The sequence below is a fragment of the Agaricus bisporus genome (assembly GCF_000300575.1).
Source record: "Agaricus bisporus var. bisporus H97 unplaced genomic scaffold AGABI2scaffold_6, whole genome shotgun sequence".
Classification (NCBI taxonomy): Eukaryota; Fungi; Basidiomycota; class Agaricomycetes; order Agaricales; family Agaricaceae; genus Agaricus; species Agaricus bisporus.
This window is the reverse complement of record NW_006267369.1, coordinates 527,524-551,494: the sequence shown is the minus strand read 5'-3', so window position 1 is coordinate 551,494 and position 23,971 is coordinate 527,524. Positions and strand designations below refer to the sequence as shown.

Below are 23,971 nucleotides of genomic sequence, written 5' to 3'. Positions count from 1 at the left end.
GCAAGTGAATTTGAGTGGTTACTTGGACCTGTATGTGAGGAGGAGAGCGGGTGGGGATAGAGCTGAGACGACGTGAAAGCGATATGGATATGGAGAATTAGGTGAGTTGAGGGGGAAGTTAGTTGGGAGGATATGTTTTCCTACACCGAGTCCGGTCAGTACAAGAGGAAGAGTCGTCTTTGTCGGATCATCGTTATCCCATTGCTCAAGTTCCTTTCATCAACATCAACATCAACATCATCATCAAGAATGAATAAATACTTCTTCTTTTCCTTCCGCCACAATCAAACAAATCACTGCTTCGTCTTGATGAACTCCTCATCACGATAGGTTACCCGTACTTATCAAGATTAACACAGATTGTTTATTGGTTTACCGCTTTTTTTTTCATTTCGCGTTTTGTGCGCTCTCGGAAATCGATTTCGTATTTATTATGAGAACTGAAACGAAAGGAGTTCAAGTTGCTTCTAGTGAATCCGAATGGATCGGGTCCTGCTGTGGGCATATGAAAGGGTTGTTCAAAGAGGAAAATGGTGATAACACACATGTGTTAAAGGTTGTTGAGTTTTTGGAAGAGTTGGATAAAAGACTTTGAAGTCGTTAGTAATTTACTTGGCTAAGAAATTTTTGTGGTTGACAGACGACACCAGCACAGGTTTAAACGCCGAACATCGCAATGGCTTGATAACCGTAAACCAAAAGGAAATACAAAGAAGAAAAAAAAAAAGGGGGTGAGGAATGGGAGTCAATCACGCGGCGAGCTCCCGCCACTATATAGAAACGGTTATTTCCTTGGAAACTTGGTAAGGGTCGGAATTGGTACCGATGAATTGAGAGCCCACATTAAAGTTGTGAGCATATTAACATCTCGTGAATGGAACATTGAAATGGCATCATCCGCTTCGCGTACATGAGGATTACATTACATTACACACAACTGAGAGGGATAATTACCACATGTATTGTAGAATATAATTCATAGCCTTCTCCTTCACCGCCCCGCAAATTTTTTTTTTTGATTATATAGGAATAGGTATTACACGATTGGAACGGACTGTGATCATTGAAGAGATGAGTTATCGGTTGGGTTGATGAACCTGTATAAGGGTTGTTTTGTTTTCTGTTCGTTGGGTTTTTTCGGTTGATCTCGCAAAGTCCCAAGAAAAAAAAAAAGGCTATCTTTGAACGTTTGCCGAGATATTTTTGGGGGGTGCCTTGAGGGTTCGTGCACACGTTTGAATCGGGGGGGTTTCGCCAGTTCACAGCCTTTGAAGTCGATTTTGGGGGGTGAATAAAATTCCTCGGATTATAGTTTGCGTTGCTCAGATGATATGTTGTACGAAATGGGGAGAGGGAGCATATGGAAAGCATTTTCGAGTCCATTCGCGCAGCATATTCACGATCGGCTGATGACACTTGCCGGCCCACTGACTAGCATGACTTACATAGTCGTTCAGTGGAATGGAGGTCAAGGAAAAAAGGTCATCCGCAAATTAGCCACCTGGGGTTTTGACGTTGAGTAACAGTTGTATGAGGATGGTTAGTTACCGAGACAATGTCAAGGTGAAACGCAAATTTAGAGGTAGTTTGTTGTCGAGGATACGTCGAGGAGCTGTATTACTCTGAGTAAAGCGTGCAAAGGATCATCGCGACAACGACGAGTCGGGACAAGTGGGTCAAAGGGGCGCGAGCCTGATATGGTACGCGGCGACGCCCAGGCGGGTTTAATTTGAGCGTTGACATCATTGAAAAATGCGATGTCAGCGGGGGACGGGCCGAGGATGTTTGGAGGTGTGGACGGGGATTAGCGAGTTTACGTGGATGGGTGGATCTGAGATGGGATAAGACATGGCTGTCCACACCTCGTCTTCACTCTGCCATGGACTCGTACCACCACCAACAACAGCCATGGGACTCGTATCCCAATCTCAACATCGCCTCTCTTTCAGTGGCTTCTCCGCCGAGTCTCTCCCCGGCCACCCCGCTCTCCCCGTACCACCACCTTCACCAGTCCGGCCACTTCAATTTCGACCACGGCCCCTTTGACGACCGGGCCTCTTCCTCCCGCCCCTCCACCTCCGCCGGCCCCCCGCCCTCCGCACCGTCCGCCCCGGCCCCGCCGCTCCTCAACCCGCCGCACCCCCGCAAACGATCCGCCTCTGCCGCCGCCTCGACGCTCGCCCACGTCGACGAGGCGCTCTACGACGATGCCCCCGCCGACCTCCCCACGCCCTCGGAAGACCACGAGATGCGCAGCCCCATCGATGGCAGTGGCAGCACCAGTGGCGCAGAAGACAGCACCGCCTACTCGGCCTCCGCCCTCCACGACTCGTCCCGCTCCGCCATGACCTCCCCCAATATGCCCCTCGGCATGGCCAGCAGCATGAACATCCTCGGCAAGCCCATGGCCACCAACAACTTTGTCACAAAGCTCTATCAGTCAGTTACGTTACCCCCACTCTTCACCTCATCCTCACCTTCTTCACCTCCAGAATGATCAACGACCCCAAATCAGCTCATTTTATCGCATGGACAGAGCTCGGCACCTCTTTCGTCGTCTCCAATGTAGGCGAGTTTAGTAGGAGTATCCTCGGCTCCCATTTCAAACACAACAATGTCAGTCCAATCCCTCTCATCCACCTCGTGCTCGGCTCACTCTCCCCCAGTTTTCCAGCTTTGTACGTCAACTCAACATGTATGGCTTCCACAAGATTAATCGCGTACGTCCCCTCCACCACACACCTACCGCACCCATCTCATTCCCTTTTTCCTACCAGACTCCTCGTGCCCAACGGACTTCCACTGACGCCCAAACTTGGGAGTTTTCTCATCACAAGTTTCTTCGCGGCAGGCCGGATCTGCTCGATGAAATCAAACGAAAGGCTCTCGAACCTGATCCCACCGTCAAGCATCGTGTAGAGCTCCCTGGAGAGGTAAATCTTGTGATAAGCTTTACCTTTTCTTCCTGCTTAAACCCTCCAGGTCGCTGCACAATTAGGCGCCATGAGAGACGAAAATAGACGCATGTGGGAGCAGCTCAGTATGGAACGAAAAAAGGTCGACAAACTCGTCAGCGTTGTCAATCGACTATGGGACATGGTGCAGAAGGGGTTCCCCGGCAATGGTAAGATTGTCTTGCCACTTTCTTGATCCATCACTGACATCGCCCAAGTCCCACCATTCCCTGCAGATATGTTCTCGGACATCAGTAGCGCTGGTGAAAATCCGAATATCTACATTACCTCTCCTTCGACGTCTTCAAGATACCCACCACCGCTTTCCATGAATTTTAACCAATCTTTGCAATCCATCCAGAGTCCCAGTTCCAGCCCCACTAGCACTGATTTCCCCCACTCACACCATCCGCATTCCTCTCTTTCGCGCCAGCACAGCTTTCAACACGTTGGGTATGGGTCTGGTACTCAACCCTCCAGTAGTTCGGCAATTCCTCCCGAAGCTTCCGACTCGGCTAACGCTTCATCTCCCTCTGCTATGGACAGCGTCTATGAGGACGACACCGGCGGAAATGGTCTCAATGGAACACAAAGTTCAGGGCCGCGAGGAAGCACTGGTGTGAAACGGCCACGTTTGTCGACCGACGAAAGCGGCATGACGGGAATGGGTGGGCTCGGCCTCAACGTAAATATGAACGGATACCATCACCATATGGTTGTAGGCCATCGTGCGCAATATGCTGCTGCCGCGCGTCCTCCTCACCAACATCATTTAGCAGGTGATGTCTCTACTGTTTCGTCGCCCGGTACAACTGCTCCTCCGTCGTCGCTACTTGGCATGCCCGGGATCACCGTCCCTGGCGGTGTCGGTGGCGTGAAAAAAAATAGTCGAGCAAGGAGTGACAGCGCACCCCTGGGCCCGTACAGTTACGCTTCCTCTGGCACTGGGAATGGTAACCCATCTTCCGGAGGAAATCTTGGCGTGGGCTCTAGTTGGTTGGGCGGTCGTCCGCGGAGTGGAAGTGGTTTGGTTACTGTTCCCAGGCCTGGCGCCGGTAATAACATTGGTATGGGTGTTGGAAGGAATATGGGAAATCTCAGTAACTTGGCCAGTATCAGCAGTCCGTCCTCGACGGCGAATGCTAGCGCTCCTGGACAACAACAATCAGGAAATGCGACTGGATCGGGTGGAGACACTGTTACGCAAGGCACTGGTGGCCCTGCAAATACAGTGTCGGCTGGGACTGCTGGTTCGTTAATGCCAGGTCCCGATGGAAGTGGGCGATGATGTTATACCTCATGCTTTCCACTGTTTTTTCTTCAATCTATAGAGGGGAAAAACATCACTTTGAACGCATCTCCAGCACATCTTGTTGTTTCTTTTTTCTTGCCTATGTTTTCTTATCACTTTTTTTGCGCTGCTACCTTTCTGCTTATGAAAATCTTCCCCTCATCATCTGCGCTGTGTCAAAAGATCCGTTTCATTTTTTTTTTTTACGACCATATGCTCCCTTCACGACATGCCTCGTTTTTTTTTTTACACCATTTTATACCCCCATACCTCCCGCCACCTTTTTTTTGAACGACGGATATTAACGAGCGAAGCATTTTCAACGTCATTGAAGGTTTTTCTTTATAAAAATCAGTCTTGGCATCGTTTATTTTCTCTCTCTGAATGTATATACCTCACATCCATCCACGTTTTTGTGCTTTTCGCTTTGTGTAAAAAGCTGTCCTTTCTCAACTCTCGTCCTATTTTCCCAACTCAAAGCAACAGTTTTACCCGTTTCATTACACCGTAGCTATATAAAAAAATCTTGGTTTTTTTTTGGTCGTCGTTTACATATAGACAGTTTTTTGTTTTGGCTATGACTTTTTTGTGGTTGCAGTTTCTTTTTTTTTTCGCGAGTTTTCTCTTTTCATAGATAGTTTTCGCTCTCGTTTTTTTTTTGTTTGATCTTTGGGGTTATCATCATCCCCTTTTCACAAACCCAACCCCCCAACCATTTTTCAAGGACACTACAAAGCTACTAAACTAGTAAACTATACAAAGGGTTTTCAGAACTTGTGTACATAGAAAACAAGCTGACACAGACACCGACAGTCTATATAAAAATAAAAAACAATTTAAATCTCTAGACCACTGACGCGGCGAAAGGGTCTAGTGTTGAATCGGTTGTACGTTGGTATTCGAGGACTTGAGTTATAAAATCGGCGATGGAGGGAGAGTAGGAATCGGAGATGAGAGAGAAGATACCGTCTATACCGGCGCTGACGCCTGATGTTGTCCAGAGTTTGATGGAGTGATGATGGTGATCATCATCATCAGAATGATTTTTAGTGGAACTGGGATTGGGATTGGAATTGGAGAGGGGTAAGGGGAGAGTGGTTTGAACCCAACGGGCTTGTGATTGCCAATGGACGGTTGGGAATTCGAGTTTGACGAGGTTGAGGATACGTTTATTCGTTGTTGCTTTGATTCCTTCTAATATCCCTTTCAATTCCTTTCCTCCTCCTCCTTCTTTACGAATTTGAACACGAGCCAACAAAATCGATCCAGTACAAACCGTAAAAACACCTTTCAAACACTTCACCTTCTCATCATCAGCAAAAAAATGTGTAAGATAATCAACGACAGGGGACCATGTTGATTTGAGAGTTGAGCGAGTGCCGATACCGCCTGGGATGAAGAGGATGTGGATGGGGTGCGGTGGGGGGGATGTGAATGTGTGTGTTGGAAGGATTTTTTGTTCGAAGGGTGGTGGTGAGTTGGAGTTGGAGTTGGTTGATGAGGTGGAGACAGGAGATAATGTAGATGAAAGGATAGATAAACGAAGTGGTATATCAGGATATAACCTCTTCATCGTATTCAAAGCATCTAAAGGACCAAAAATATCCAAAGCTTGAAATTGAGGAAACAGAACAAGAGCAAAGTGCAGTGGAAGATCGGCTTTCAAATTTATTTTATTTTGTTTCAAAATTTTTTTAATTTTTAATGATTCAATGAAATGATTGGGGCTTACAGATGGGTTTGGTTATAGGTGGAGGAGATGCCATAAGTATGAATGAAAAAACAATTTTCAGCAGTGTGTTTCGAGTTTCGAGTTGATTTAGATGAAGCGATAAGAATCGATTGTGTAGTTGATGGATGATGGGTCTAATGGTGAGAACACTAAGCCGGTTCCTTCTAAAGGATTCCTAAAAATATCTTCGTGATCAATAAGAAATGGCGTTCAAGTTGAAGAACCAATATGTCATAGCCAGTCCATTCGAGGTCAGGGTTTCACCCATTCCAAGTACTGTCCGACGGCATAGTTGATCGGCCCACTAACTCATCCTCCTCGTCATGCACAAAGCCCTCACTACTCAAAAAAAAACGGTATATGATTTCATAAAAAAGCACAAAAAACTAATAAATAAAGATACTAGCCAGACCACCACTCCCGACTAGAACCCAAAAAAAAAATCACAAATTGCAAATGCAGTTCAAAATAATAAATATCTCTCTCCTTTTTTCCTTTCTTTTTTCCTCCCTAATAAATAAGAATTCGTCATTCGTCGTCGTTGAGGTACGATGAAGATGTAGAGGACCGAAACCGATAGCAGAAGCGAAGGAGGAGGAATAGGAAGAAAGACGTAGGCGGATGAGTTGAAGTGCGCTACGCCTCGAAAAAGGAGAGGTGATGAACCCATTGCGAATGAACAATCTATAGTACTGAAACAATCAGGAAACAAGACTCTTCAGTCAGGAAGAGGAGTATCATGAAAAGAAAAAGAAAAAGGGAAGAACAACAAGAGGACTAAGTGACCAACCAGGGAGTAAGACCAAAAACCATTCAGAAAAAAAGAGGGAAAAAATACGACCACGCGAACTAGTGCAAGTCGCGGAATATAAAAGAAAAAGACACACAAAGGTAGGACATATCATAAGCAGCAAATTTTGGTGACATCAATATATGCAGATATAGATATCAATCAAAAATTCCAAAAAAAATAAAAACGAACAAAAGAAAATTATACAATTCAGTCATTCAAAAAAGAAACCGTGAACAAGATTGTCGGATGACCCCTTTTTAAATACCACCATAAACATCGTCATCATGAACCACACTGCGCGCATTCTGTTGCCTGACAGCAGTCGCATTGGACTGATCACGAAGGGCCGGTGTAAGCGCAGACGGATATGCGCCAGTACCAGCTGTGGGTGGGCTGGTTCGACCCGGGTCAGCCACAGCGACGCCGTAGCTCACATCGCCACCAAATTCCTGACCGTGGTATCCACCTGGACCGTATGTATTTTGGCCTTGATATTCTCTAGTAGCCTCTTGATATCCTCCGGCAGCCACATGGTTATCTTGTGCGTAGGTAGCATAAGACCCATAAGCCTCAGGATTGTAAGCCATCTGTTGCTGAGGCTGCGCGCTGTAAATGCCGCGGGACATATCATCCATCTCGTCTGCCGAACGCTGCCCATAATCATGCCTGGAAGCGGGGGCTCCAGCAGCGCTGGCACCCCAATCGGGAACTCCTTGGCGGCCAGTATATGCGGCCGAAGCACCGCCGCCATTGTACATGGGATTGCCGCCTCGGAATACACCTTGGCCAGCCATTCCAGGTCCACCAGCGATGCTATCGCGGCTCATTTGGGCCATAGAGGGAGGCTGAAGGGGGGGATCATGGGTGGGCGTGTTGGAACCCAAGAATTCGGAGCGACGGAAGTCATCACCAATGATTGTGTCACGGCGGTTGCGCTTACGAAGTCGGCGCTAATTATCATGTGAGCCATGGTTATAAGCCAATCAATGGGAAACATACAAGGATGAACGAGATCAAAAAGCCAAGGATAGCAACGCCAACAAGGCCGCCGGCAATGCCACCAACGATGGATCCAACTTGAACACCTGAGCTAGAACTAGGAGAAGAAGTGGCAGATGGAGATTGAGTGGAGGAAGTAAGAATAGGAGCGAGGGAAGGAGAAGCTATGGTGTTGGTCTGGGTAGGAGCCGTGAGAATAAAGGTGCGGGTGGACTGATGGGAGAGAAGACGCATTAGCACCGAAGAGGCAAGCGAGGAGAAAAAAACGTACAGTAGAAGTTGGAGTAGTGGAAGTGGTGGACGGGGTAGTAGAGGTCGAGGTCAGGGTAGAGGAAGTGGTGGTAGAGGTAGAGGTAGATGTAGAGGTGGTAGAGGGTGTTGTACGAGAAGTGGTGGTCGGCGTCGAGGAGGTAGTGGATGGTTCTGTCGGACGGGCAGGGCGGGTAGACGAGGTGCTGGAAGACTCAGAAGCCGACCGAGTGGGACCGTCACCGCCATTGCCACCACCTCGGGGTGGGCCGTCGTCGTCGCCAGGGCGGCCAGGAGGAGTACCGCCGCCACCATTTCCACCACCATTGCCGCCACCTGCGGGAGCTAAAACAGAAATGAGGATGACACGAAGGAGAGATGGCAAAGAAGCGGCGCACGATCTGCAGCGGGGGGGTCAGGAGGAGCGTCGGGGGTGTCGGCGGGGGGATCCAAGGGGCCGAGCTGGCGCTTGATGAGTTTGTGAGATTTGCGTTGAAGAGTCATAGAGCTTAAAGGAGAGTGGGTTGAATGAGCGACGTAGAAGAGTACAAAAGAGCACAACAACAAGAACAGAAACGAATCTCAAATTTCCCCACTTCCCCCGTAACCACCACGTGACCACACCTCCTTCTAGTCTGCATACGCCGGTGGCGGACTTTCCCCCCGCTTTCCCCGCCGGCCAAACCACCGCCGCTTCCGTTCGCCGTCGTCCTCTTTCCGCTTGAACAGCTTATTCAATCGCCGCTTCTTCCCCGTCGAGCCCTCCGGCACCGAGCGATCACCGTCTTTCGGCTCTGCCGAGTATTCCGGAAGACCCAAGCCTTCGCGGATCTCGTCCAAGCCCTGGTCGTCTTCGCGGACCTCGACTCCCTCCCAGCCATGCCGCCGTAGCCTTGCAGCCAGTCGCCGTCGCTCTCTCATCCGTCTCCGCCACTCCTTCGCCGCCTCTCTCTCCTCTCTCTGCCGTTCTCTCTCCAGCCGTCGCATTTCTCGACGGTCTGCCGGTGTTATTCCTAGCTCTCTGTCCGACGCTTTGCGTAGTTTATGTCTTCGGTATGCCTTGACGCACCCATCCACTACAATCACCGTTACTGCCACCCCTACCAATACTATTGCTGTTATCGGGTCCGCCATTTTGACGAAATATTCGATTGATCAAATAAGTTTTTGCTTCCGTCGCTGGGCGCTGAAATGAGAAATGCGCTGTGGTGGTTGAGGGGATAGCTGGGGGATGTGTTCGCTCCCATGACTAACCTTGGTTTTTGGGGTACCTCAAACATTTTCTCTAGAGGCTCCAAAGCTCTACTGCACCGATCTCTCTGCCAAGAAAAAGCCCTCGTCGCACTCTCTACGTACGCAGATGCCTCCGACTATGGAATTAGAACGCTATTCATCTCTCTCTCCAGAACACTCTCAGTATTAACCAGCTAAAAGACGATGTCCAGTATAACAATTCCAGGAATAGAAGAAAATAATCAATCCGACAGGTATAGGTGTAAAATGTCTGACATTGCGCTTGGCGTACTCACCCAACGATCAAGATATCTTCAGAACTGACGGCACTTCCAGTTGCGCAAAAAATATAATGGTTCTCCCATGAATATGTAGTCGAACTTTTTGGCCCATCCTTCTCGGTTTGATCCGTCCTTTGGGAATTTAAATTGCTCAACTGCGCCTTGTATCGAGCACAAATAACGAACAAATCCAGAGGCAGCAGCTCCCGTTCGAAAAATCTAGAACCCCAAGTCCCTCTTGTGGCAACCCAGTTTCGTGTTTCATTATCTTCGCGAGAATTGTCTATAAATGCGATTGAGCAATCGAACTTGATCCTCGCGCAACAACAACCGGCGAATGAATAGCAGGAACCAGAAACTTTTGACACCTGTCCGGCAAACTAGTGGGCGTGATGGTCCACAGCTCTCGCAGTAGGTTCTCCATCTATACAAGTAGGATTATCATCATCATTTTATTGACATCGCCTCTCGTCACAATCACTACACACTCAATAAGTCTCTGACCGCGATAAAAGTTAGGTTGGTGGTACTCTACTCAAGAAGAGGACTTCGCCGAATCTGTTTCTTCTGCAGTTTATGGGGATATATGTATTTAAGAATACCTCCATTAGACGTGTGATTGATAACTTGATACAAACGATTCGTAAATTCGTGTATAAACTGAGGAAAAGGTTTGGTTTAATAAATTCTCTACGTCCAATGAACACTCCATTACACTCAAACTCACCGAAGCAAAAAAATCGACTTTTTCAAGTTTTTGTTTTCTCAAGTTCGCGATGTTTCACTCTCACCTCCCAATCATCTCCCAATTCCTCCTTCACCTTTTTACCCAACTCTTCTACAAACGTCACACTCCTATGTCTCCCCAACAAACAATTCACACCCACCGTCACCCGATCTTCCTCACCTTTAACTACATCCTTAATCTCTCTCCTCCTAACCAAATCCAAAACATCCTTCTTAACAACTTCAATTCTCATCTTAAAAACCTCATTCTTCATCAACCATTGCCGAATAAGCGTATCATGATCATTCGACATCTGTTGTAAGAATCTGTATTCTGGAGGAGGATTGGGTATATCACGGATATCGTAGGAAAGTGTAGGTGGAGGTGTAAGTGGACCGTAGCGATACCCAAAAGATGTGATTTGAATTATTTTCTTGTTCATGATATGCGTGAGGTCTTTGGGGTCAGATGAAGTGGTGTGCTAGATCAAACCTTCTCACGCCTTGAGCTTGACGTCGAGGAGCCATGAAAAACAATAACACTTGTATTCTCCACCAAATCCAAAAACCTCTCTAAAGAAACAAAAAAAATGGACGACCAAGAAAACCCTTCTAAAAGCCACAAACACCACAAACGGGGGTGAAACAATAAACGAGCGACACGAAAAAAAATTCAAATACTTATAACAATAATCAAGTAATTGTCAACATCACCAGGACATCTACACAAACTCCATATGTTTTTTCCATACATACGTTCTTAATTTATAGATATATAAAAGCAGTGAGTGAAAGGTTAAGAAAGAACAGCGCCCAACATCTAGCAGAGCAATACACAAAAAAATTCAACAAGGGATATCAGAAACAGGATTCCAGCTCAAATATAAGCATATGTGAAGCATAAACCCGAATCAACAGAGACGCATCTTTCAACAACAACAAAAAAAATCAAGGTGGGGTATACACAAAGGAGAACGCGACCAAAAAATGATAAAACTCTTCAGGGTATCCAGTCCCAAACAACGAGCGAGGAAGGTGGAATTTACAGCAGCTCCAGATTCACAGAGGCCAGCTTTTTCACGCGCCGTTCAACGAGCGCAATTGAACATATAGACAGAGAGTCCGAGAGTCCTTTCATCCAGAGGTTCTCAGCGTTGCCAAAGATCTCTTTTCAAATTCCACCATAGGCATCATCGGGGTCATAAACCGTAACCCTCTTTTCTCCCGTCTTTGAGCCAGTAGCAGCAGTAGCCTCGGTTTGTGGTTGGTTCGTAACCGGTTTAGCGGTCGAAGGCATGGGAGCAGCAACAGTCGAGCCATCATGAAGCATCCTATCCTGCTGCGCAGCGAACACACTCATATGTGTTTGCGTTGGTGTAGCCACAACCACACTGCTCGCCAATGGACTCTTAGTCGGAACAAATTTCCCATCCGATCTAGCAGATCCCGGGAGCGATTGCAATCCCATATTGCCTATCCCGCTCGCCCCACTCATTGTCATGTCGCTAACCCCGCTAATATACCCAGACCCGATCATAGGACTTTGGGGTATATAAGAAGACACCGAATACCGATCTTGAACCGTGATTTCTGGTAAAGTCGGGGGAGAAGAGTCGACGCGATAGCGCGAGGAATACGAAAGGGTCGGAGACGGTGGGACGGGGAATTCAAGTTGTTCATGAGAAAATGAATCCGTCGAGAGCATAGGAAAATGAGAGGTTTGAACGCTGAGTGTACCAGCCGGAGGGCTCATTGAATGACGTGAACTCGCAGCTGTAACAAATGATGGAGAGGGTAAAGCTGCAGATGAACTGGAAACACTGTGAGATGGAGCAGCTATAGCAACAGGTGCAGGCGAGACAGGTCCTGGAGCCGTATAGTCAGCCGCATTAGTTGTAGGCATTGGCGGAGACATCGAGCCAATACGAGCTTGATAGGTCGTGTCCCCGTCAGAAATTGAAGGTCCACCAGCATGTTTTGGCGGAATGGCAGGCAAGTCCTTCTGTTGAGTGGCATATAGTTCTGCAGGAGACGTAGCAGAGTCTTCAGCCACTGCAGAGCTGGGAATGTCTTTCAATCGACGTGAAATCTCTGCATACTGAGCGGCTTGGAAAGGAGACACGCTGGAGCGGCTCAGGTCAACATAATCGTTAGCAGGTATCTGCGCACTCTTTGTTGAAGGTACGTGCGAATGAGAATCAATGGTTAATTGACGACTCATCCCCGTCGGCCGTGGGGTTGTGACCTCGTATGGAGATGCTAACGACGGGCTGAGCGCGATGGGATTGTGCCCATATGGGGAAACAGCAGCGCCTCCCGGATTTGGTAATGGCGAATTCGAATAGGCGCCCTGAGAGGGATATTGTTCCTGATATTGAGAATAAGCGCCATATGCAGCCCCTTCTTGTCTATAATACGGCTCATTATATCCTGCTGAGGCCATAGAAATCGGTGTTTGCTGGGGTTGCTCCATCATAGACGGTCCTGGCGGTGGTGGGTTGTATCCACGTGCGACAGTGTCTTCATGTGTCGGAGGGTCCGGCAACAAAACCGCGGAACGGCGGAAATCTTGCGGGTTGAAATCGATAGCTTCATCCCTCCGTTTACGCATACGCCGCTGGAAGGATGTTTAGACTACATCAAAATGAAAGCATCCAGCATACTCACCATAAAGAATAGGACCGCAAAACTGATGGCAGCTATGGCAGCAACACCACCACCGACGCCTCCGACGATAGCACCGTAATTTACACCAGAAGTAGGTGACGGTGTACTGGAAGCACTACTGGCAGCGGAAGAAATATGGCGAACTGTTGTCAAAGATGTTACCGTATCCAATTCGGGCGCGATGGTGCTACTCGGAGTGATACTAGGCGTGACAACGCGTGAGGTTGTACTTGGAACCTAAGTACGTTGCTATGTGTATTCAAGAATAGCATAAATGAGGGAAACATACCACAGAGGACGTGGTGGAAACCGTGGCCAAAGATGATACGGTTGTAGACGTAGTAGCACGAGTGATGGCGGGCGGGGTAGGGCGTGTTACGGGGGTTATAGGAACGATCGGAGTAGTGGGCTTCGGGGGCTTGTGAGTGAGCAAAGGGGGCAAGACAGGAGCGGTCCTCGTCGGCCGGTGGTGTCCATGCGTGCGTGCAGGCGGAGTAACTAGGGTGTTCAAGGTCAGCGAGCAGACAGAAGAGCGATTGGGGAGGCTTGCATACAAAGAATAGGGTTAGGCGGTTGTATCTCTGTCATTTCTGCAAAAGTGGCCGTTGGGCTGAATCTTGCGTCGAGGATGTGGACCTCGTCGGCCTTGCGACGAACCAAGGCCCGGGCGGCTCTTCGGTGAAGGAAGGCATGAGAGGGCATGGGCAGGAAAGGAGGGTGGAGGACAAAAGAATGTGGAGGGCCTTGGATGCACGGACAAAGATGAACAGGAGAAAAAACAACACCGACAGGGGAAAAATACGATTACGCTTGGCGACCAATTGGCGACCATCAATCACTCTGTGGGAAAATCTTCCATCAAATCAGGTCCATTCCTCTGTCTACCCTATTATTTACATTTTCTACTACAACACAATCCCGTTGCGCACGCTTGGAGGAAACGATGCGTTCGGCGCAACCTCCACCTTGAGCCCATTCACTCCAATCGACGACGCCGCAGGGGCTGCGCTAGTGCTCGAACTCTCCGCCGCTGCAGAAGATATCGCCGCCACCGAAGTTGCTTCCCGCAACCCTCCCGAACTCGTACTAGCCGCACTCGTCACCGTAACAGTCACTGTTTGGATCTCCGGAGATGTACGTGCTCCACCACCTTGTGCAAATGGCTTCCATATCATTTTAACGTTTTGATTCCCGTCCACAGCCTGTTCTCTGGATGCGTCTGCTGATGTCGAATTGGCCGACGTCGAATTCGAATGGGTCCCATTGTATACCGGTTGTATCGTCCCAGTACCGGGCTCGAACAAGAAAATTTGACTGAAGCGATCATCATCGCTACCAGAGGGTTTGCAATCTTCCATAGTCATTGGTCGAGGCCCGTCAGGATTCCTTTCATATGAGCAGCAAGACCATTCCGATCGGTCGGCTAGCTTGGTTTGAAGAGTAACGCGAACTTGCCCAAGGAGAGGAAGTTGACCCAGAGGTGATTGAACAGGCGGTTGACCGGGACTGGGAGGTTGACCGGGACTGGAAGGTGCACCGATGGGAAGTGATCCAAGACCGGCGGGAAGTGACCCAATACCGGCGGGAAGTGATCCAAGACCGACAGGAAGTGAACCAACGCCGGGCACAGGAAGTTGACTAGGATCGATGGGAAGCGACCCGAGAGGAAGCGACCCAAGAGGGAGTGACCCGATAGGAAGTGAGCTAAGGGGGACGGGAAGCGAACCGATGACGCCATTGACTAAGGAGGGGGCGGCGACCATGAAGAACATAGTCTGGTTCGTGCTCGAAACACCAACGTCGTAATCACCGTTCCGATTTTCGACCAGGAACTCTCCAAAAGCTTTATTCTGGCCATTTGGTCCATCTGGCCCCTATAAATGCATGCATTTTAAAAGACTTTGCGAGATATAAACAGCGGAATGGCTTACCACAACCTCCACGGTTCCCAAGACAGCTTCGGGCTTAGTGCTGGGTGTTGCAGGGTCACTTCGAGGTTGAACGATTGGCCGCGAGTGCCTAGGCGAGCGACGTAGTAATTCTCGGCGGGTACGGACGTGATCGTAGTCGTGCCCGTCATGGCAAACCAAATGAAGATGGTCCCGGTCGCCGTTCACAACCACCTTTTTGGGACAATCGTCGTCGTGATGCCGCCTGTACGGTCTCACTGGCAATTGGACAACACGCATCAATTGATCAGCGGGTAATTGTTCGACGCTTCTCTGTCATTTCGTCAGTTCAAATGGTGACTATATGCGCTGAAATGTCACCAACTCCTTGTTCTTTGCCCTTCCCTTTACGAACTCGGCCATGTTCTCCTAGAGGGGCCCGTGTAGGGGCCTCGGAATGGGCTTTGTTGAACGTGCTAGGTAGGGGGATGACTTGTTGCTTCACGCCATGCCTATCGCGTTCGAAAGTGGATGGCTGGTTGGAATGACGAGTATCGATTACCGCAGCGCCAACCAATAACGGGTTGAAGGAGAGGACAGCAACCGTACACAGGGTAACGAGAAGAGAAAAACGAGAGCTGACAGCGACCATGATTTGTAGGATTTTATGAAGATTAATGCGAAACCTGTCGCTTGTACTAGAGAATGTGAGATAGTTTGTGGAAGAGTCACCAGGACGGATAGTGTGTAAAGCAAGGAAAGCAAAACTGGCGTTTCAAACCGGGCGACATGGTTATATAGCCTCTCATGTTTGGGAGGCTTTGGTCTCAGTCTCGACTCGAACAGCTATCTCCTGTCTGGATTTGGAAGGAAAGTATCCATATCTGGCATGCGGTGTTCCGACGAGACGAGTAAACGACTGATTACCGCATTGATTACCTTGGGAAAGGTTACTGACCAATCTAACATCAAACAGCCCCGCTAACCAGGTATACCTGTTCGTGGAAAGCTCTGACGCCCGCCCCTTGGGCCAACTGGGAAAGATAATATTCGCGAAGCGGGTGGCCGAGGCGACACCTAACCACTGTCCCGCAATTTATCCTTTTCTGGACACAGAAGATCACAGAAGAGCCGACAGCAGCTGGAAATTTTTGATCTGTACTGCCGTTCCGTTTAGTATTTGAACCAAGAACTTATAGTGATACTCGCAAAAATTCCAGCAGATGATGTGGGGCGTTTCCGGGATGTGTCCGTTCTGCGTTCAAGCAGCTTGTTGTTGACTGGAATTGACGATTTTCGAACGGATTCAATAACCCGCTTCATCTGTGTCCCGAATCGTCGATCTCGACAAACAAGGTATGATAACCCTGAAGTTTCAGGCCAGGGACATAGATCTAACGAATAACATTCTATTTCCAGACTAGTATTAAGCGTACGTTAACACAATACATATGCATACATATATACGTTTTCGTTCATCCTTTCCTCATCTCCTGTTATCCCTTTCGAACGGCAGACCTTCCTTCCTTGCCATTCTTTCCCTTTGTGTCAGATGAATTGGTTGGACGATTGGAACGATGTTAAACACGTCCGCTGTGTAATGGTCGCGATGTGTACATTGTTGCTCTACGAGTGGCTTGTATTGTAGGTCGCACTCCTTGATTCTTTCATACAATAAGGGTATCTGATATTCCAGAAGACTAGACCGGGAGATTGAGCTCGTACGTGCCTTCTCAGTCACACCAATTCAACTGACTTCGAAACGATATGTGATAGATTTACAAGGCACGGGTATCCTTCATCAATGTCTGCTATATCCTCTGTCGATATTATACTGCAGCCGCCTGGATTATTTTAATGTGGTGTTACGTTGGAGATCATCCCAAAGAGCTGTGCACTCGAGTCGTTAGACCAGTCCACGCCATACTGGCTCCTTGTGTGCGTCTGTCACTGTCACTCGCTGTTTACTCGGACTTAAATGCGATGTTTCCAAGCAATTCACTTCACAGGGTAATTTCTATAAGCGAAGATCACTTGTCTACAAAGTAATGTTAATTTTTGATTTTAGGTGTTATGTTAATGCGCGCATACGCGTTCACGTCTCGTAGCCGGCAGGTCCTGCTCATTCTGGGGCTATGTTACCTCTTCCTTGTCGGTTTCAATATAGGAGTCTTTTGCGCCCCAATCGATATCCTTGAGGAACTATACACTGTCATCGGCCCAACCGGATGCTTCCCCGATTTTGGGGATGGGTTTATGGGCAGACGGGTCGGAGTAAGTGATCGAGGCAACACATCTCCCAGTGACCTCCATATTGACTAACAACTGACGAAACCTATAGTATTCAATTGTTCGTCGAGATACATTTTTATCTTTATGATTGACATCAAGTTGATGTTAAGAATCATCAGTTCGCCTCGACCCTCATGGATTTCATTTCCTTATTGGTTGTCTCCATAGTAAGTTGTAATCACAATTGTATATTTCGTACACTGATCTCGGAGCCCTGAATATTCTATGGTAGCAATGTTACAGAACTCAAGCGAGAGACGTTTCACTTGGACGATACGTTGAGAATCAAGGCAAGTCATTTCCCCATGAAATTACGTGTGTATATGACTATCAGTACTTTATTCAGGCCTCTTAGGATTTGCTCTAGTGTGTATCATCAACCTGACTTGCACAGTTATCTATTTCCAGTGAGCTGGATTTTTAACTCATTTATTATGACGCAAGATAATAAACGCAAGCTCCTAACAAGGTTATCCGATGGCACAGGTCTTCCAATGACCCTTGTCCTTCCGAATCTTGTGGTATGTAAATTTCCACTGATGTCACATTTATCGAAAGGGCTGACGTCAATACAATGGTTTAATGGTTTAACCAGGCATGTCGACTGTTGGTGCCAATTGTCCTGTCAATTCCTGGCATATGCCGCAGCTGACGTGAATCGCATGACAGAATACTCCAACTCCGGCAACGTTGCCAACCACTTACTGAAACTGAGCTGGACGCTAGGAACTCGAGAATCGTCCGAGATGCGTTTGATCGCCTCCAAGTCTATGAAGATTCCTGGACAATGTCCTGATACTCTTAAATTATCTTACAACCGTCTCCATTGCGGACTATCTAAAATGTATAGTATACTATCTGGTCCATTCCCTTGCATTTCATATCTTAGAACAGTTACTCTGAGAAATGTCCAATATTAAATACTTGGAAAATAGAGTTTTAGCATACTCCAAAAAATAAAAATCCTTACTATTACTAGATTTGTCAATCGTATCGCCGGTCATCCAAACCTGAATATATCCTATATGTTACTGGATCTCATCCGGCCGGTATCGCCATCATTTTTCGAACTTGACCTCTTCAAGTATTGCTTACAATTCAGAATTTCCAGAACAAAGACTCCCATTCTTTACCTCGTACGAGGTGACAAGCGGTTACATTTACGTCGGTAGCTTTAGTACAGGTATATCAATAAAGAGCGAGAAAGCTAGACCTGGATACGCGTACATCAAAATTTGCAGTGCACGACTCAACAGGAAGGATCAGCGACAAAAATATTATGAGCAGTGGGCTTAGAGCCAGATTGAAGAAAAAATCAATCAAGCATTGAGTGAATTTCCCATCCACGCGACAACGGTTTGAAAACCAAAAATAACGCAAAGAAAGCAAGTTTCAAAGGAACGACTGAATAATACTTATAAAAATACGACTTGTCGGCAAAAGAAAATGAGAGATGTATCATACAATGCCTCCATGATCATCTTTCATTTCGACAATGGTGAACGCACTCGTCCCAGAAACTGGGCGAGACAAAAGTGTATGATGCCTTGATGGACCTGTGAATAAGGGGGATGATGGTTCGGTGGAAGGGCCCGCAGAGGTTGAAACAGGAACAGGCGCAGGAGTAGTGACACTACCAGAACCACTTATGGTACTAGCGACATCATACGTGAGGTGCCGAGTCTTCACATCAGGCTTGTGGTTCACGGAACTGTCAGTGATTTCATATGCTGGGGGAGGAACGTCTTCATCATCTTCTGTGGAATGTCTGCTTTGGACAGCAGAGGCCCCATCATGCGCTATCATGACAGATGGAGTTCCGGGTTCCGGGTGAGGTAGCAGAGATGTTTCAGACCGGGCATAGAGTGCTGGTGAATTTGCAATGGCATCGTATTGCCGAGCATAAGGTAATGATATTTCCGAATGGGTATAATGAGATGGCGAGGGAGCCGCATCATATTGCTGAGTGACACATTGAGGGCGGGGACGGTAGTGGCCTGGAGGTGGATAGTCATGAGAATTGTTATAGCCGTACGTGTTGGCATCAGGAGGATAGGCATATGCAGGCCGAGAGCTATGCGCGCCTGGATAAGCTGTGCCGTAAGGCGCCTGAGCCCGAAATGGGTCATCATATTGTCCACGCTCTCCTCCATAGTATTCAGCAGCCGGCGCGTAGTGATTTTGCTGGTGAATGGGTGTATTCTGCGTTGGTATATTTTGAACAGGACGCGCTATTCCAACAGTCGGCGGCTGATGCCTGCGTTGTTTTTCCTGACCTCCATCGAGGAGGACGGCAGATCGACGGAATTCAGAGGAGTTAAAAGCCTCATCATATCGTTTTTTCTTCAGGTGTCTTCGGTACTTCAAATCGACGTCAGAATAAAGGGAGAAAAGCAATGATAAAGTCGCGTAGTCGTACCAAGAAAAAAAACACGCAAGCTGCTATGAGACCGAGAGCGGCACAACCACCAACAATACTTCCTACGAGCGTACCAGTACTGATATTTCCAGAGGCAGCCGCTGCTGCACTAGGTGTGGAAGTGGCAGATGTAATAGCAGCTACTATGGGCGATGCTGACTCCGAAGGTAGGTCAGAAATGCCGGAGCTAGTAGCAGAGCTGGTAGTAGAAGTGACGATTACACTGCTAGATGTACTAATGGGAACATTTACCTGTGGAGAAATGATCACCACATGATTCGAAAAATAGAGGAAGATAACTGACACTAGGCGGAGGTAACACCGTGGGCTCTGTAGTTGATGGTGGTGGTAGTGATAGTGATATAGATATTTGTGGCGGTCTCGTGGGGGTCGTAATGACTGGATTGGGTGGTGTTACACGAGTGGTATTGGTAGGTTTCACATGGTTCGGCCGCCGAGTAGGTCTGGTCAAAATAGGTGAGGCAGGCGCTTTGCGAGTTGTATCTGTGGCGATATTTTAATTCAGAAACGAGAGCTTGATATTTTCATACTCACCAGGCTTAGGGTCAGCGGCTGCCACTTGTCTGCGCAATAGTTGGTTCTTCTGATTTGAAACGCCATGATGCTTCTGAAGGACCATAGAGCCGAATAAGAAGTTAACCGTTGAATTTATATATGAAAGATCGTGTTGGAAAGGATTGGCAGTGGCAAAGATGCCTTGGAAAGGGATGGATATGGGTCTGGCGCGGGAAAAGGACGGGGACGAAGCGTGGAATAGAATAATGGATGGAAAAAGGGAAGGACGTGGAAAACAAATGGTCACGAGTGATCATCATCACTCGAAGAAACTAATCCACAGATGGTCAAGATGGATATCACTTACCAGAATGAATTAAATGTGAATTGATTGGGCGCCCATAGCATTACATTCGTGGTTCAATCTTCGGAAGTATCAGCCTGGACGTCACTTGTAAACAATCACATGCCCCTCCCTGCCTTTGAGGGTATGTAGTGGTTGGAAGTTTGGAACTAGTAGAAGGGTCGACGACGTCTCCCATACTCTTGCCTGTTGAGATACGTATTGCGTAGACGATATAATTTGCTGTACGTATTGTTGTTCATATTAATGATTTTTTCTGCCTTCATATTCTTGTTAAGCTATGAGGACGACGGACTGTCCATAATTTCGTTAACTGATTCTATTGGAGAAATGATGACGTAGAATATCTGTACACTCACTGTGAAATAGTCAACATTAGTTTTTCGGAATGATGGAGTGGCCATGTGTGAGGTCTATAGAACGATTGCGTCCTTGATCCGAGTCTTGAGTGATTCCACAAATAGTCAGTCGAGCACGTGGGAATTTAGGAATTATCAGATTATCTAGAGCATTTAGAATTAAGTTGGTTGGGGGTCAAAGAATAATCGAAGATTCTCTTGGATTCTCTTGCGGTAGAGCAAACCTTCCAAAATCTTCTCATTACTTGCTTTCCTCTAATCGATGGTGTTCTATGATTATTGCTGCACAACTTGCTGCTAGATTATAGGAACGGATTGTTTAGTCCAAGTATCACCAAGGATGTAATTTCATGGGTATTTCCATTGTGAATCCTTTGCCTGTCTGGATTAATACTATTCCCCGTGGCAATAAATTTCGAGAAAACTCGCGGTTAGATGCCATGCAAACAAAGTACATAGCCATTTGCTCTTCGACACTCTCGGATATATCTATCATTGAAGGCTTAGGAGGTTCTCTCGGCTGCCTAACAAATCACACATTTCAGCTCTTGCAAATGAACACCACCAAGTCAGCTTCAAGGAAGGGGGGGTGGGGGGGGGGGGTTTCGAAGGCATGATGATTATATCAAAAAATCACTACCGACAATATCAGGCGAGCTGCGAGACAGGGCGCGTATCGATGTAGTCCGGCCATGCGTAGTTCCCCGAGGCCCGAGCAGTTGAGCAGCCTTGATACCGGTGGCTTCAGGGTGGCTTTATCATAACGGTCGCCGCCTGGTCAGCCGCCGGTGCTTTAGAGCCATCAAACCCTTACTGCTTATTCGGATCCGAAGTTTTCATTCACTATACTTATTGTTCTCATCAGGTTCTCATCCGAATAATTTGCTGATTTATTGAACCGGGGCAGCCGCACATGCGACCAGCGACGCTTTAGGGTCCCTGAGAAGATGCGCACGAGCTCGGTCAGTGCCAAGAGGTTTTTCATGAAATACGCAGTAGTCGGATCAAAATTTAGTTTCCACGGGCGGCCTCCACCCTGGCCACACGCATGTCCAATCTTCCTGTTTACCGGTTCTCTCCGGAACCCTCAGAAAAGAATGCTGCGGCGGCTCCCAATATCATTCTCGGAATTAAAGATTACGAGGAGTATCCCCGGTCGGTCTAAAACGACTTCTGTCAATGTGCGCCGCATTCCTCACTTCTCCGCTGGATTCTCAGGGAATGCACAAACACTCAGGAGCTCCAAGCTAAATTTCGTGATCCATCATCACCGTACTATATTCCACCTGGTACGAGAGGACCAGAAGCACCTGACTCCCCAACGCATACGTATGGCTTCGACCATGCGTCGATTAGTCCTTTAAGCCCACTTGCCAAGGCTCATGAACATTTGATGAAGCAAGGATTTGACCCACAGTCTTTTTGGGAGCAACGCATCGTCTGGGGAGATCATGATTCTTTTCAGTGAGCTTCCATCACTGTCGTTTCGTACTCTAGCACTGACAAGACAGGCATGTAAACAACGTGCGCTATGGTAATTTATGTCGTTCTTTCTATGAAGATAAACACTAAAAAGCCTCCCACGATAAGCACGTTTCTTCGAATCGGTAAGCTCATTTTCCGTTATACCGCGTGGCTTCGATAGTTTACCGAGCCTCGAAGTCTCGTATTCACTGGTTGGCCTCGTTCGGTCGCGGGATAGGGGGTCCCGAAAAAGCTGAAGCCATGGTCAAAGGTCGAGGGGTGTCGCTCATCCTGAAGTCCATGGAAATCAGATTTCGGCGCCCAGTTACTTATCCTGATACGGTAGGCCGTTTTCAGACATTGTTACTCAAACATCGTGTACTAAGAGCCCTGAATAGTTGTTGATTGGTTACACACCTGTTCTACCCCTGTCGGACGATATGAACGAGCGTTCTACACTTCGAGCCACGGGATCGGCCTATTCTCTCGCTCAAGAGGCCTTTGTCACCCATTCTAAGGAAGAAATAGTTTGGTATGATTATGACCGCGCCAAGAAATGTGATCCTGGGGACCGATTTAGAGAGGTGGTTTATGGAAGAATCAAAGCGCTGTAATTTGTTTCCTTTCCATATGAAATCCTGATACCCGGAATAGATGTTTAAACTTTTCTCGGAAGCTCGCGCAACGTTGATGACTGCCTCCCCGAGCTGGGCCATTTATTCGCCTTGATATTCCGTTAGTGCTGATGAAGAGGCTCCACTTCGTGGTCTGCGGTCAAAATATAGCGAATCGAAGTGCGAACAGATTGTAATGTGGAGTGGGATTCATGAAGTGAGAACCTCGGATACTACATTTTTCTTAAGACCCTAAGCTACCTGTTGTTCAGGTTTCCACATGCTGTTTATATTGGAGCCATTGTATAAGGAGTCGCGTCGCGATAACTTTACGGATCCAAATGCAGCTAGAAGCCAGCTTGGAGTGGAGATCGGCAGTAGAGCGGATGTTGTAGACCATGTAAGTACGCGAATGATTTGCGGTGCGCCATAGAGCTTAGTAAGGGTTTCAGAGCGATAATGTGGGCGTCCGCGGCGTTATGTCGGCGCGCAAACAAATGTGCGCTTATCGACATAAGTAAGTCACTAACAACTGCAAATATATATTAGCTCGGCTTGTTGCTCGTGACCAGTTGACCTCTGTCAAATTCTTGGAAGTGTTCCATGGCTTAACTTGCTCGAAGATGAGCCTCACGAGTCACAAGAATATGTATTCTGACAACGGACTATTTTTGAATTCGCCGAGAAAATGATATCGAGGAGTTGCGAGAAGCAGGGTTTGATGTGCTTTACGGCATCTTTGCATGTCTCTTGGCCAAAGTTGCATCTCGGGCTCAAAAAGGCGACTGTTAATTGGTGGTTTACCTGGTCGCTGGGGACCTTAACGGCAATCTTGGCCCGACGATAGGAATGAGTGGAGGCTGTCCTGTTGACTAGAAGAAAAGCTATCGGGCCCCACGCACACGCTACCTCAGAGCCTCTGACGTGAAGACCCGTGTTGCAATCGGGATTGGTCGATCGAGGTGTCAGCCAAAAAACATCTGAGATCTCTTGCCAAATCGAACGCTAGTCCGTCCCTTTTATTCAGGTGTTAGCCTCAGTCTCTCGTTAGCTTGTCTTCTGGTTCAACCCCACCTCATTTCTATTACTACTTCCTGCCCGCCCAATAGGCCTCTGCCTGGTCTTGCGC

General features: G+C 47.7%; 9 protein-coding genes across 9 annotated transcripts; 3 read left to right on the top strand and 6 right to left on the bottom strand.

Moving 5' to 3' along the window:
• Nucleotides 1-2,493: 2,493 nt before the first annotated feature.
• AGABI2DRAFT_70614 (hypothetical protein) lies at nt 2,494-3,020 on the top strand (the record flags this gene model as incomplete). The annotated part of the gene is made up of 3 exons (XM_006461638.1): nt 2,494-2,616; nt 2,667-2,720; nt 2,778-3,020. The coding sequence occupies 3 exons, from the start codon at nt 2,494-2,496 to the stop codon at nt 3,018-3,020; spliced, it is 420 nt and encodes a 139-aa protein (XP_006461701.1).
• Nucleotides 3,021-3,343: 323 nt separating this feature from the next.
• AGABI2DRAFT_193096 (hypothetical protein) lies at nt 3,344-4,477 on the top strand. The gene has a single exon (XM_006461637.1). It carries the CDS (start codon nt 3,493-3,495, stop codon nt 4,240-4,242), a length of 750 nt encoding a protein of 249 aa, XP_006461700.1. The 5' UTR covers nt 3,344-3,492; the 3' UTR covers nt 4,243-4,477.
• A 612-nt stretch (nt 4,478-5,089) lies between these two features.
• AGABI2DRAFT_118559 (hypothetical protein) lies at nt 5,090-6,011 on the bottom strand (the record flags this gene model as incomplete). Its single annotated transcript, XM_006461636.1, has 2 exons — nt 5,090-5,904; nt 5,978-6,011. The coding sequence occupies 2 exons, from the start codon at nt 6,009-6,011 to the stop codon at nt 5,090-5,092; spliced, it is 849 nt and encodes a 282-aa protein (XP_006461699.1).
• Nucleotides 6,012-6,410: 399 nt separating this feature from the next.
• AGABI2DRAFT_185815 (hypothetical protein) lies at nt 6,411-8,390 on the bottom strand. Its single transcript, XM_006461635.1, has 3 exons — nt 8,041-8,390; nt 7,770-7,982; nt 6,411-7,720 (listed from the first exon to the last, which is right to left on the bottom strand). Exon 3 carries the CDS (start codon nt 7,604-7,606, stop codon nt 7,028-7,030), a length of 579 nt encoding a protein of 192 aa, XP_006461698.1. The 5' UTR covers nt 7,607-7,720; nt 7,770-7,982; nt 8,041-8,390; the 3' UTR covers nt 6,411-7,027.
• Nucleotides 8,391-10,281: 1,891 nt separating this feature from the next.
• Nucleotides 10,282-10,725, bottom strand: AGABI2DRAFT_71616 (hypothetical protein; the record flags this gene model as incomplete). Its single annotated transcript, XM_006461634.1, has 1 exon — nt 10,282-10,725. A coding segment is annotated over one exon (444 nt), but the record flags the coding sequence as incomplete, so codon positions are not given.
• Nucleotides 10,726-11,367: 642 nt separating this feature from the next.
• AGABI2DRAFT_136620 (hypothetical protein) lies at nt 11,368-11,709 on the bottom strand. Its single transcript, XM_006461633.1, has one exon. It carries the CDS (start codon nt 11,616-11,618, stop codon nt 11,430-11,432), a length of 189 nt encoding a protein of 62 aa, XP_006461696.1. The 5' UTR covers nt 11,619-11,709; the 3' UTR covers nt 11,368-11,429.
• Nucleotides 11,710-13,769: 2,060 nt separating this feature from the next.
• Nucleotides 13,770-15,571, bottom strand: AGABI2DRAFT_193093 (hypothetical protein). The gene is made up of 3 exons (XM_006461632.1): nt 15,200-15,571; nt 14,857-15,147; nt 13,770-14,799 (listed from the first exon to the last, which is right to left on the bottom strand). The coding sequence occupies exons 1-3, from the start codon at nt 15,464-15,466 to the stop codon at nt 13,831-13,833; spliced, it is 1,527 nt and encodes a 508-aa protein (XP_006461695.1). The 5' UTR covers nt 15,467-15,571; the 3' UTR covers nt 13,770-13,830.
• A 2,993-nt stretch (nt 15,572-18,564) lies between these two features.
• Nucleotides 18,565-20,165, bottom strand: AGABI2DRAFT_118554 (hypothetical protein; the record flags this gene model as incomplete). Its single annotated transcript, XM_006461631.1, has 4 exons — nt 18,565-19,467; nt 19,526-19,777; nt 19,830-20,029; nt 20,081-20,165. 4 exons carry the CDS (start codon nt 20,163-20,165, stop codon nt 18,565-18,567), a joined length of 1,440 nt encoding a protein of 479 aa, XP_006461694.1.
• A 1,683-nt stretch (nt 20,166-21,848) lies between these two features.
• AGABI2DRAFT_222531 (hypothetical protein) lies at nt 21,849-23,013 on the top strand. The gene is made up of 6 exons (XM_006461630.1): nt 21,849-21,945; nt 22,002-22,228; nt 22,276-22,298; nt 22,355-22,371; nt 22,427-22,570; nt 22,627-23,013. Exons 1-6 carry the CDS (start codon nt 21,862-21,864, stop codon nt 22,840-22,842), a joined length of 711 nt encoding a protein of 236 aa, XP_006461693.1. The 5' UTR covers nt 21,849-21,861; the 3' UTR covers nt 22,843-23,013.
• The last annotated feature ends 958 nt before the right edge of the window (nt 23,014-23,971 follow it).

Coding starts and splice junctions, on each gene's coding strand:
- AGABI2DRAFT_222531 (XM_006461630.1), top strand. CDS start 21,862: ATGCTGCGGCGGCTCCCAATATCATTCTCGGAATTAAAGATTACGAGG. Junction 21,946..22,001: donor CTAAAACGACTTCTGTCAAT/GTGCGCCGCATT, acceptor ACAAACACTCAG/GAGCTCCAAGCTAAATTTCG. Junction 22,229..22,275: donor GGAGATCATGATTCTTTTCA/GTGAGCTTCCAT, acceptor CTGACAAGACAG/GCATGTAAACAACGTGCGCT.
- AGABI2DRAFT_193096 (XM_006461637.1), top strand. CDS start 3,493: ATGGACAGCGTCTATGAGGACGACACCGGCGGAAATGGTCTCAATGGA.
- AGABI2DRAFT_193093 (XM_006461632.1), bottom strand. CDS start 15,466: ATGGTCGCTGTCAGCTCTCGTTTTTCTCTTCTCGTTACCCTGTGTACG. Junction 15,148..15,199: donor GGAAGGGCAAAGAACAAGGA/GTTGGTGACATT, acceptor ACGAAATGACAG/AGAAGCGTCGAACAATTACC. Junction 14,800..14,856: donor TGGGAACCGTGGAGGTTGTG/GTAAGCCATTCC, acceptor ATGCATTTATAG/GGGCCAGATGGACCAAATGG.
- AGABI2DRAFT_136620 (XM_006461633.1), bottom strand. CDS start 11,618: ATGAGTGTGTTCGCTGCGCAGCAGGATAGGATGCTTCATGATGGCTCG.
- AGABI2DRAFT_185815 (XM_006461635.1), bottom strand. CDS start 7,606: ATGGCCCAAATGAGCCGCGATAGCATCGCTGGTGGACCTGGAATGGCT.